The sequence below is a fragment of the Pseudorca crassidens genome, chromosome 7, assembly GCF_039906515.1.
Source record: "Pseudorca crassidens isolate mPseCra1 chromosome 7, mPseCra1.hap1, whole genome shotgun sequence".
Classification (NCBI taxonomy): Eukaryota; Metazoa; Chordata; class Mammalia; order Artiodactyla; family Delphinidae; genus Pseudorca; species Pseudorca crassidens.
The window spans coordinates 48,700,712-48,712,798 of NC_090302.1; the positions used below are offsets into that span (position 1 = coordinate 48,700,712).

General features: G+C 41.0%; 1 protein-coding gene across 6 annotated transcripts in view; it reads left to right on the top strand.

Moving 5' to 3' along the window:
* TRPM3 (transient receptor potential cation channel subfamily M member 3) overlaps window positions 1-12,087 on the top strand; it is a 519,386-nt gene that overhangs the window by 346,817 nt on the left and 160,482 nt on the right. For all 6 annotated transcript variants that reach the window (XM_067744178.1, XM_067744179.1, XM_067744181.1 and 3 more), the window contains one exon: window positions 235-358. In XM_067744178.1, coding sequence (XP_067600279.1) covers window positions 235-358 — 124 coding nt within the window. The remainder of the gene's footprint in view (window positions 1-234; window positions 359-12,087) is intronic.

Here is a 12,087-nt window from a genome sequence, read left to right on the forward strand (position 1 = left end):
TCCATCTTCTTCCTTTACTCATTTAGGTACTGAGATGTTGGAATGGATTTATTTTTAAACGCACTTTAAAAAAAATTATTACAATCAAAATAACTGCTATAGAAAAAAAATATGGGAAGAAATAACTCCTATCTAAAGTAAATCCTCATAATGCTTTCTCGTGTTCTATATTCGTCAGAAATATGTACTAAATAGGAGCTGAGTTAACCCGCTTTCAACATTTTTTCACTGCAGACTTATAAACGAATCTTTGAGAGACCAGCTATTGGTGACCATCCAGAAGACTTTCACATACACTCGAACCCAAGCTCAGCACCTGTTCATCATCCTCATGGAGTGCATGAAGAAGAAGGAATTGGTAGGTAACATTGTGTCCATGGGTGGCAGAGACCTCCCCACATTCCCTCTGTCTGTTTAACCATTTTCTTGAATCACACACCCACTGTTTCTCCTTTCCGGCCAAGCTCACAACCATCCTCAGCCTCCACTGGCCCCTGTAGCTTCCTCCCTTCAGTAGCTAAGAAACTTTTCTGCCTGGATCTAATGAAGTGTGGGCAGCAGGGTTCTAGCATCATTTGCTACTGAAGCTCACCTGAATGCTCCGATTGCCTCAACCCAATGAGGTGAAGAGAGAACATGGGTTTTCCTCTTGGAAAATGCTTCAGTTGATACTCTGTTAGGTTTGGAGTTTCACTTGACTTGTGAGTCATGAATCACTGATGTGCTTAGTATCAATGATCTTAGTGACACAGGGTCCAGGCTGATCTGTTCATCTGTACAGGTGGAAAATGGAGAAACGTAGCCAAGGAAGGGTGGGAATTTCTGTAATTTCCGAAGTGTCCTTCAATAACTACTGAGACATTTCTTACATCTGGGGAAAATGTCTTAGAAGTGTGTCAGCACAGAGACCTTCTGTTACGGTGCACAGAAATAACCTGAGCTAACACTGAAGGAGTAGGCAGGGTGCCAGATTTTTCCATGTATTAGGTCACGTGATCTTGGTGACTGTCCCAATGTCAGAGGTACAGTTATTATCCTCACCTTAAGAAGCCCAAAGTCACCTGATGAGTAAATCAGGAACTAGACTAAAAACCATTGGTGGGCTTCCCTGGTGACGCAGTGGTTGGGAGTCCGCCTGCCGATGCAGGGGACACGGGTTCATGCCCCAGTCCGGGAGGATCCCACATGCCGTGGAGCGCCTGGGCCCATGAGCCATGGCCGCTGAGCCTGCATGTGCGGAGCCTGTGCTCCGCAACGGGAGAGGCCACAACAGTGAGAGGTCCGCATACCGCAAAAAAAAAAAAAAAAAAAAAAAATCATTGGTATTTCATCTCTGTGGGAAGTATTTTTATTCAGAAATTGAAGCAAATGCAGTGAATCACCCACTCTGGGTCGATTTGAGGTAGGCCTCAGTGAGCGGAGACTATTCTCAAAGGCCATGTGAGCCCACCTGCTGATGGGAGGCGAAGGAACAGTTCAGACCTGAGCAGTAGCCTCACTCAGGCTTTGACGATCTCAAAGTCTGTGTAGGCATCCTGGAGTGATCATCTCCGGAGACGTAGGGGGACACAGCTCCTCCAGAGGGGCACCAGGGCCAGACCCTAAAAGGCTCAACCACAGGCAGGTAGGTGGTGAGGAGAAGAACTAGAGAGAGCTGCCTGCAGGCAGCTCCCCACTAGACTATAGCTCCCTGGGCCTGGGCTGGAACTGTCTTGCTCATGATGGTGTCCCTGTGTATGTGATGGTGGCTGGCACGCACAGGTGCTCACTGAGGCTGCCAGGATGGAGGGAAAGAGGCAGTTTCTGAGTTTAAGGAACTAAATATTTAGAAAAAAAAGATTTGATTCAAATAAACAAGATCCAACTCCAGAAAGCATCACACAGCCTTTGTGAAAAGCCTTTCAGCAGCTTCTAGGTTTGGGAGGAGAGGAGTGAGGTGAGGAGAATGGGGCAACACCTCTAATCCTTGAGTATCCAATCTAAGTAGTCTGGCCGCCCTGCAGAGAGAAGCCCACGTGCAGACTGGGTTCACAGTCATGACCGCTGGTGTCCCAGCAGAGCCTCTGCCAATCCTGAAAGTGCCACTGGCGTCCTCCCATCTCGGAGGCAGTTAGCTCACAGCACTTCAGCCCATGTGCTTCCTGCACTCCCAAGGAGGGCATGGAACTGAGCTTCTGCATGCTTGCAGCAGGGATTTTCTCCTAACTGAGGATTAAGGATTTTCCAATGGTGAGGCCAATGGCTGTGAAAGCTTACCAGAGCCATGCATTTCAGCAGTCCTGCAAGTTTCCCAGAAAGGCGGTGAGGCTCAAAATTCTAGGAACCAGTTAGAAGTCATAAAATCAAATGAGGCTGAATGTACTTTTCTGGGTACTTTACAGGGCTGTTCCCTGGGATTCTTTCTGTCTGATGATTATCTTGTTGCTTAATCATGGCCCCTGCTGTAAGGTCAGCTGCATTTTCATGCGAGATATTTATTCTAAGAAACGTGAGGTATCCCTAGCTCTAGGCTAAGGACATGTGATCTAAACAAGCAGTAAATTGTCCTGATTTCCATCCACATCTGGACAGAAATTAGGATTTTTAAAATCATAAATGTAATTTAAATAATTTCCATTTTTGAAGGACTATGTGTGTGGACAGTACTAGATGCTTTAGAAAGGAGGTGGAAGGAGGTAGGCATTATTTTTCTCAGGGAGGGAAAGAAAGAAACAGGGGAGGGAACTGAGGCTGGGGAGGTGAGGAGATGTGCACACAGCCAGGAAGAGCCACACTAGGTCTGTCCTGCTGCAGAGCCCAGGTACCTTGTCCAGGCCGCCTGGCTTAGCACACACAGCAGCATTGCACAGGGAGCTCCTCTTCACTTTTACATGCTTCAAGTTGCTTTTTTTTTTCTTTTCTTTTCTCAGTTAGGTAGTCTAGAGTTTTTATTCCCCCACTGGAGATTTAATCCATCAAGTATTAGGTACAGAGTTTCTTTGCAACTTTTTTTTTAATTGAAGTACAGTTGATTTCCAGTGTTTCAGGTGTACAGCAAAATGATTCAGTTTTATATATATATATATATATATATATATATATATATAAAGAATTTTCAGATTCTTTTCCATTATACGTTATTACAAGATATTGAATATAGTTCCCTGTGCTATACAGTAGGTCCTTGTTGGTTTATCTATTTTATATATAGTCCTGTATATCTGTTAGTCCCAAATCGCTTATTTATCCCTCCTCCCCTTTCCTCTTTGGTAACCATAAGTTTGTTTTCTATGTCTGTGAGTCTATTTTGTTTTTAAATAAGTTCCTTTGTATCATTTTTTTAAATTCCATGTATAAGTGATAGCATATGACATTGGTCTTTCTCTGTCTGACCTGCTTCACTTAGTATGTTATTCTCTAGGTCTGTCCATGTTGCTGCAAATGGCATTATTTATTTCTTTTTTTATGGCTGAGCAATATTCCCTTGTATGTATGTATATATATATATACCACATCTTCTTTGGTATACTTAGGTTGCTTCCATGTCTTGGCTATTATAACTAATGCTGCTATGAACATTGGGGTGCATGTTTCTTTTTGAATTAGTGTTTTTGTCTTTTCCGGGTATATATGCCCAGGAGTGGGATTGCTGGATCCTATGGTAGTTCTATTTTTAGTTTTTTAAGGAACCTCCATACTGTTCTCCATAGTGGCTGCACCAGTTTACATTTCCACTGATAGTGAAGGAAGGTTCCTCTTCAAGTTTCTTTTGATTTCCTTTACAAATGAAGTGGGATGTCATATCCTGAGGTCAACCTAACCATTCATTGCCAAGTTCAATTTAGGGATTTGGTTCTAGAGCTGATCATACATCTTTCTCATCCCAGCATCCTATTAACTATGTCATAAAGATCTGCACTATAGATGCTTGTGAAACCCAGGCCTCTGGGCTGTGTGACCTTATGGAAAATACGCATTGATGGGCCCTTTGTGTGAGTGCTTTCTACTAACTTCATATTGTTCTTAAAGAAATTCACTTCTCTGCTTACTTCCCAACTTGGGTCAAAACACCTGAAATCCTGTCACCTTCTGAGAAGATAAATCCCCCTAGAAACCAAGCCATGAACTAAATTCCATCATTGTTATTGAGGAAAAAATTTAAAGTAAAGCAATAAAAACTGTCCCCAGCCAGTATAGTAATTTAGGGGCAAATGTAAGGGATCAGTGGCCCTCCACCTCCTTCCTCTCAAGAGGAATCTGGTCATAAAGAACATCAGGACAGGAAAAGTGGGATAGCGTACTCTGAGGCTGATTGCGTGTGTAGAAACCACAGAGCCTTTTAGTTCCAGAGGACAGTGCCACCTCCTGCCTCTTGGAGCTCCTGCAGAAGCCTCCCCCCATCACCACTTCCAACCCACCAGTCCCAGGCTGGGCAGTACCTTTGCTCCTGACACTCCGTAGTGATGGGGTACTGGTCAGACTCAGCAGTGTAAGCCCCATGGTACGTGTGGCCCTAAACAAGTCATGGTGGAGGATGGCACCCGCCTGGCTCCTAGTTCACTACTTCCACTTACACACTGATGGCTCCTCTAATTTGCTACCCTTCTCTCCCAGCCGTTGGACCTGCTAGGGGCCAGTGCTGTTCGTCTGGCCACCACTTCCCAGTCACACCTGAGGATCATGTCTCCACTCAAGACTGATGCTGCTCTAAAATCCAAGACTTTAAATTCCATTCCCACCTCCAAATACAGTCACCCTCCCCTCCCCCCACCACCATCACTTTATTCATATCAAACTTGAATGCCAAGCTTTTCCATAATTTGCTAGTCTGAGATCAAATTCTTGAGATCATCCATGTGGGAGCATAGTTTAGAGTGTGGTTTTCTTTGTCCTGCTCCCAGTTGAGAGTCCAAGCCATCACTCCCAAAGCTGAGTCATTGGTTCTAATTCAGTTAGGTCTTCAGTCATACTGGGCAATCTCTTTATTCATCTCTAGTCAATTCAGAATGTACAAGAATGAAGATAAACTGATTTTTTAAAGACATCAGATGTCAAGAATCTACCAAGGATGTCTACAGGTATAGAGAAGAGGTAGTTTGGGGAGAGTTGGAGGGGACCTGCTACCTACCTTTCTTTGGAAAATGATGGACACGTGCAACCTGAGAAGCTAAATTTAAGGAATAGGTCACTATTATGTCCTAGCAGCTGAAGCTATATAGCATCTCAATATCATCACATTCTCACTTGGGTAGGGCACCTTAAGGCAAGGAAAAGCCAAGGACATAGAAATGTGCTAATGGAACAAACTGAAGCAAAGATATTAGGTCATCAGGTTTGTGTCCTTTTCAGTAACTTCTCTGTAGCATTTGATGCTGTTAACTCCCCTTCCCTCTTTCAACTTACATTCCTGAGGAGTCAGTGATGTTAGACTCTGTAGATTCTGTTTCCTTGCCATTTCTCTTACAGTTCATATATCTTTCTATTGCTAGTTCCCCTTCTTCCTCCCCACACTATAAAAAGATGTTTATCAAAGATCAGTTCTTGGGGCTTCCCTGGTGGCACAGTGGTTGAGAGTCCGCCTGCCAATGCAGGGGACACGGGTTCGTGTTCCGGTCTGGGAAGATCCCACGTGCCGCGGAGCGGCTGGGCCCGTGAACCATGGCCGCTGAGCCTGCGTGTCCGGAGCCTGTGCTCCGCAACGGGAGAGGCCACAACAGTGAGAGGCCCGCGTAACGCAAAAAAAAACAAAGATCAGTTCTTGGCTCTTTCCCCTTTCATTCCTTATTCTGACCTCAGTTATCATTTTGAGACAATTCCCAAATTACACATATTAAGCCTTGTCTTCCTCCAGTCTCCTTCATTTCCAAAGTCCATGCTCTCAGACATTCCCTTTCTTCCTTTCCTATCACTCTTCCCTATTAACGTGGTTTCCCCTAATCCAGTATCCCACCAACAATCCATTTTATACACTGCAGAGGTTGGCAAACTTTTCTGTAAAGAGGCAGATGGTAAGTATGTTAGGTTTTGTGTACTACATGCAGTTCTGTCATATAATTTTTCTGTTTGTTTGCTTATTTGTTTTTAAACAAACCTTTAAAAGATAAAAACCATTCTCAGCTTACTGGCCACAGAAAAACAGGCCATGGACCAAATTTGACCCACAAGCTGTGGTTTGCTGACCCCTGCTATGTAGTAATGCCAGGTACTCTTGCTGGAGCAGAGAACCAATCACATCAATCATTTGAATATGAAGTATAACGTTTTGCTTATAGTTCCAGCCTTACATTCCATCACTTTTTTATGGACCCCTTACACTAACCAAACTAATCTTGCAGTCATTTTTTTATTTCCTACTTCCCTGAATTTGTTCAAGTTTAGAACCCTCTGTTTAGACGTAACCAGTTGCCAAACACATGCAAATACATGCATGTACATGCACACGTGCACACACACACCTAGAAAACACCTCACTCCTTTATTTGCAACTCTCTTGTGGTACTTATCATTTATACCTTAAGTTATTTATGTGTATCTCTAACTTCCCATGTAAACTCTTAAGAGCAGAATCTCTGTCCAATTCGTTATTCTCACTCATCCCTAGCTGTACTTAGTAGCATAGCATATATGTAGCAGATGCTCAATAAATCTTTGTTTAATGGATGAGTGAGTGAATGAATGAATTCAGATGAATATACATTAAGGCAGAAAGATACAGATTCAGTATCCATAAATTGCCCTAAAAATTTCATTTACACAGCAGCATGTCTCCTTAGGGCATCATAGATATGGTTTATGGACATAGATTTGATTCAGGGCCATCTGCTTAAGTTGCTGGACCTATGGGAGGTATCCCAATGCAGTGGTTATAAGGAGCAAGCTGTAGAAGCAGACAAACCTGGATTCCAATTCTGGCTTCAGTGCTTAAGAGACTTAACTTCCATTGAGGCCCAGGGCCCTCAGCTTTAAAAGAGACTGATAATAATACCTGTGTGTTCCAGGATCTGCCACATTTAGAGCTTCTTCCTTACTGGTACAGATTATGCTTTGATTCTTTTTTTTTCTAACCACAATGAGACAAATATCACAATACCAAAAGATTAAAACTGGCACGAGGATTTCACATGCCCTATGTCTATGCCCTACCAAGTCCAAGGCCAAGCAGTACCCAGACATCACTCACGTGGCTTCTTGTCCTCTGCTTGATGGTCCCAGGCTCCAGAGCTGATGAATATCCGCTAGACACTGGGGAAGGCAACAGAGGGGTGTTTTCTGTGCCTTACAGGTGAGTCTTTGGAGGCCCAACTCTGCTACCTTCCAATGCAGGGAGATGTATTACTTTTATGAGGGCATATGTAAAGCATATGCTGATGTCCCATCACAACTCTCTAACCACATTTGGGAAACTGAGAGACAACTCTCTACTTGTCATTTCATAGATTCATAAAAACCAAGCAAGCATGACTTCTAAACAAACAGGTTTCCTCTCCTTTCGCAGATGGGTATCCTATATCTGAGGAAGAACCACAAAGTGCAAGATGTTCCTTGCTTAGAAAAATAGATGTTTGTAAGACTCTTAATACCATAGACAGGAGCAGTTAGCGTACCTTGACGCATTGATACCTTAGCATCGTGTAGGAGATATTCCTGAAGATCCCAGTTACCCCTCCACCACCCTGGGATGCTGGGAGAGTTGAGTGTTTCAGCCTATGCAAAGAATGTTGGCACAGTTTGTGGCTCCTAGGAAATACTCAGTAACCTCAGCTATCATTACAGTTATGTGACAAGTCACTACAGATGCTAATCAGAGTACAAGCACAGATACCTGCTCTTACCCTCGTTTTCTCCCTAGTCCTATCGATAGTTATAATTGTCACTGGGGCACAGTTTGACTTGAGTCACTTGTCATCCATCTTCACGTTCCGTCTTCCTTCCTTGCTCATCACCACGGATAGAGAGGACAGAAAAGAGGAAACATATTTATATGTAAACTCCCATGTGATAGGAGAGGAGTGAGCCTGCGCCTTCCCTGTTTAACACCAACGGCCAAACAAGTGCAGTAGGTCTCGTGTGGTCATGAATGAAATAAAACCTCTTAGAGCTGAAAAAAGGCTTTTTAGGCCAAACGGCTGAAAGTCAAAGTCATGTATCAAGTTTAGAAAACAGTTCTCTCTAACACAGTGTATGGGGAGAAATAGAAATGCTCTTTGAGATCAATGCTGAATTGTACCTAGCTCCTTTTAAGTTCATTTGACTATCATCGTAACAATTTAAATCCAAACGTCTTAAATGAGATGGAAAGAGGATAGAGGAGCAATATTGTTCCATTAAAAATGTTTTCATATTAGTTCTCAAAACACACTGAGTTACTGATTAATTTTTGGAAGTTCTGAAACTCTTTTAGGTGATAGACTATCACTATTCTAGGAATAAGGATGATGAAGGCTTTGGAGTCAGTTTGCCTGGCTTCAAATCCCAGATCTGTCATTTAATACATGCCATTAGCAAGTTATTTAATCTCTTTAGTTTTCTCCTCCAGAAAGTTGAGATAATAATAATATTTATGTTATGGGGTTAATTATAAGGATTAAATGAGTTAACATATGTAAAGCATTCAATAAATACTTTTATTGTAACAATGATGATGATGTCTATATAGCACTTTATTTTTAATGAAGACAATTTTCTTGTCATCTTATTTGATACTACAATCAACCTTGCTAAGGTCAGTATTAGAATCTCCATTTTACAGCGAGAAACCAAGACTCAAAGACTTAAGTGACAGGCCCAACGTCATGTAGCTTAGTCAGTGGCAACCCCAAGACTTGAACCAAGAACATCTTTCTGCAAGTCCTCTGCTCTTTCCACCATATTTCAGCTGATTCCATATTCAAAATATCAGGTATGACCAAGTTAAAATGACTTTAAAGTAGGAGCCAATTTTCTCTTTCATTCCTAGAATAATCTGAACAAATATTTAGTAGATTTTTAGAGTCCTGGAAGGAAAATAAAAGAATACATTGTTGGTTGATATTCCTGGAATGCCCTCTGCCCCTGTAGCCATTATATTCCTACAAGGAAAATGTAAGTACAGTGTCCAAATCACTTGAAATTTCTGCATCAAGGGCAAAGTGAAATTATTCTTTTCCAGCATAATATCTTAATCAGACTAACTAGAAGTCCCAATTAGAGATCAACTCTCCTATGTCTTCTCACAAAATATTCATTGAAATAAAAAAGAAATTTGAAGGAAATGTCATTTACACAATTCCTTGCCAAGACAGCTGATCATAATAACACCTTTCATTTAATGATGTATAATAACACTTTATAATAGACAAAGGTCTGTTGCACTCCTTGTGTCATTTGAGCTGCACAGCAATGGGACAAGAATCATGTCTATTTTTCAGCTAACCAGAAAAATTTAAAAAATTGGGAAAGACCAGAGAAGTATACAGAAAATGGCCATCTGATTTTTAACCCCACTATCCAGGTCTCACATTCTCTCATAACCAATAAAAATGCATAGAACTTTAATGCTCCTGACTTTTTTCAACCATATTCATTAAATATTAGTAGATTAAGGCAAAGGGAAAATATAACAAGCATTAAAATATAAATAATTAAATATAAATAATGCACAAAAATAAACATATTATTGTATTATATTATTCCTTTAGGAGCTGACTTACTAAATGGTTTACATGACAATTGGTTTGAGTTCCAACTCTAGGAAGACTCCATCTCACCTCCAGTCTGCATTTTCCCTCTGCCTCCCTGGTCTAGGGTCTCACCATGTTCACCTAGACCATTGGTGTCTACTTGGTCTCACCACCGCCAAGCTCTCCATTCCAACTGACACTCAACTGCTGAAGGATTCCTTTTACAGAGCATCTCTCATAACATAACCTCCCATCCACTCAGAAGTCCCCATCGCACTCTCTAGTGTTTCCCAAAGTGAAGAATACCTACTGATGATTGCATGAGATCATTTTAGGTAGAATGCAAATTCATATTTTTATTTTAGGAGATATAGTTTTTTGCATATGTATTTGAAATGATTACAATAAAATGCAAAATATAAGTATATATTAAGCCTTTAAAAATATAAGTTTTAAAGGGGGATCAGTTTGAAAAAAAGATCTAATTGTCATGTTGGGATATAGATATGGCCAAAAGATGAAGATTGTACAAGGATGACTGTAGGCTGGAACATACTGGCTTTCAGAATTAAGGTGCAGCTTCTTAACCTAGAATTCAGGATCCTCCGTGATCCAGATCTAGTCCTCCTTTCCAGGCACAGCTACCAGTACTACTACTCTTGTCCCTTATACTCTAGCCTCTCCATACCTAATTTTCTTTGAGGAAAAAGACTGTGCCTTATACATCTTTCTGTATTTTGTGCAAGCTCTTGAATCCTCTCTCAAATGTTAAATGCAGTAGGCTCTACAAGCACCAGGATGGATTCTTCACCCCTACCCTACAGCCTGTTCCCAAATAGGAATTTTTCTGTTGTAAATAGGAATACATGGGCTAGTGTTTTCCCTGAGTTCAATAGGCTAACAATTCTTAGCCTAGTGTTTAAGAACAACTAGAAGTCTCTAGGGAGTTCTGCGAATCCCCTGAAAATATACATAAGATTCTGTGTGTGTGTGTATGCCTTTAATGGAAAGAATGCATTCAATTCTCAGATTCCCCAAGGTACAAATAACCCCAAAGAGTTAAGAACCACTACATTAGAGACCTCTCCATGATAGCAACCAAATTAGAATCATGGGAGCCATAAACATTGTCTCACATTCCTTTTAGTTCCTCAGAGATAATCCCATTTGGATAAATATTTAAACTCTGAGAAATTTTTAAATGTGTGAACCTCCACATTTCTCAATAAGAGTTTGTACACGTAATTTCTTCCATGCAAAACAGTCAATCATGCATCTCAGGAAGTCATCAGCTTATAAATGGGCTGTGATCCAAGGATCTATTTACAACCCAGAATCCATTTTCTCATAAAGCAATGTAAATAATTTAGCAAAATTCTGGTTTGCTATAAAGAGTCTGAGAACAAGAAACCAAGAAATGTAGTAGGAAAGAAGGAAAAGATTGTCATTCCCTTCTTTGGGACATCCCCATCTTGTTCCTCCATTGTGACCCATCTCCCACCTCCTACAATTCCAAGTCCTCCCTGCAGAGCATCTTGTCTGGGAACCTGGAATCCCAGCAGCAGGAGTGATAGTTCTTTGACCTCCATAACATACTTGAGCTTCCAATAGAGGAAACTTATTGAACCAAAGGAATTATTGATTAGGGGACTTTAAGGTACTATAACAAATGAAGGGGGAAATACAGGTGGGAAGGGCAATGAAGAGGTAGGATGTTGAGTCTTTTTTGGAAATCTTCTGATGTCAACTGTCATATTCAAACCATTTCCAAACTCTGCTTCCTACAGCATCTTCATGATGGGTAAAGGCAAGAATAAAAAACATGATGAATATGACAGACACCAGCCCACCCTTTCTCTGTTTTAAATTCATCTTAGTTCTGTAACCCTTCTCCAGTAACAGTTCATTCAACTAAAGATCATAGGACTAAAGTTTGAAAATCACTTCTCCAAAATAGGTGTTTCCCAGCTTATTCCCTTTCTCCACTTCTTTTTTTTTCACAGCTCTTTTGTAAAAATTTTATTGAAATATAGTTGATTTACAATGTGTTAATTTCTGCTGTGCAGCAAAGTGACTCAGTTTATATACTTTTTCATATTCTTTTTCATAATGGTTTATCACAGGATATAGCATATAGTTCCCTGTGCTATACAGTAGGTTCTCGTTGTTTATCCATCTTATGTATACTAATTTGCATCTGCTAACCCCAAACTCCCAATCTTTCCCTTCCCCACCCCACCTCCCCCTTGGCAACCACAAGTCTGTTCTCTATGTCTGTGAGTCTGTATCTGTTTCGTAGATATGTTCATTTGTGTCGTATTTTAGATTCCACATATAAGTGATATCATATGGTATGTGTCTTTTTCTGACTTAACTTCACTCAGTATGACAATCTCTTAAGTCCATCCATGTTGCTTCAAATGGCATTATTTCATTCTTTTTTATGGCT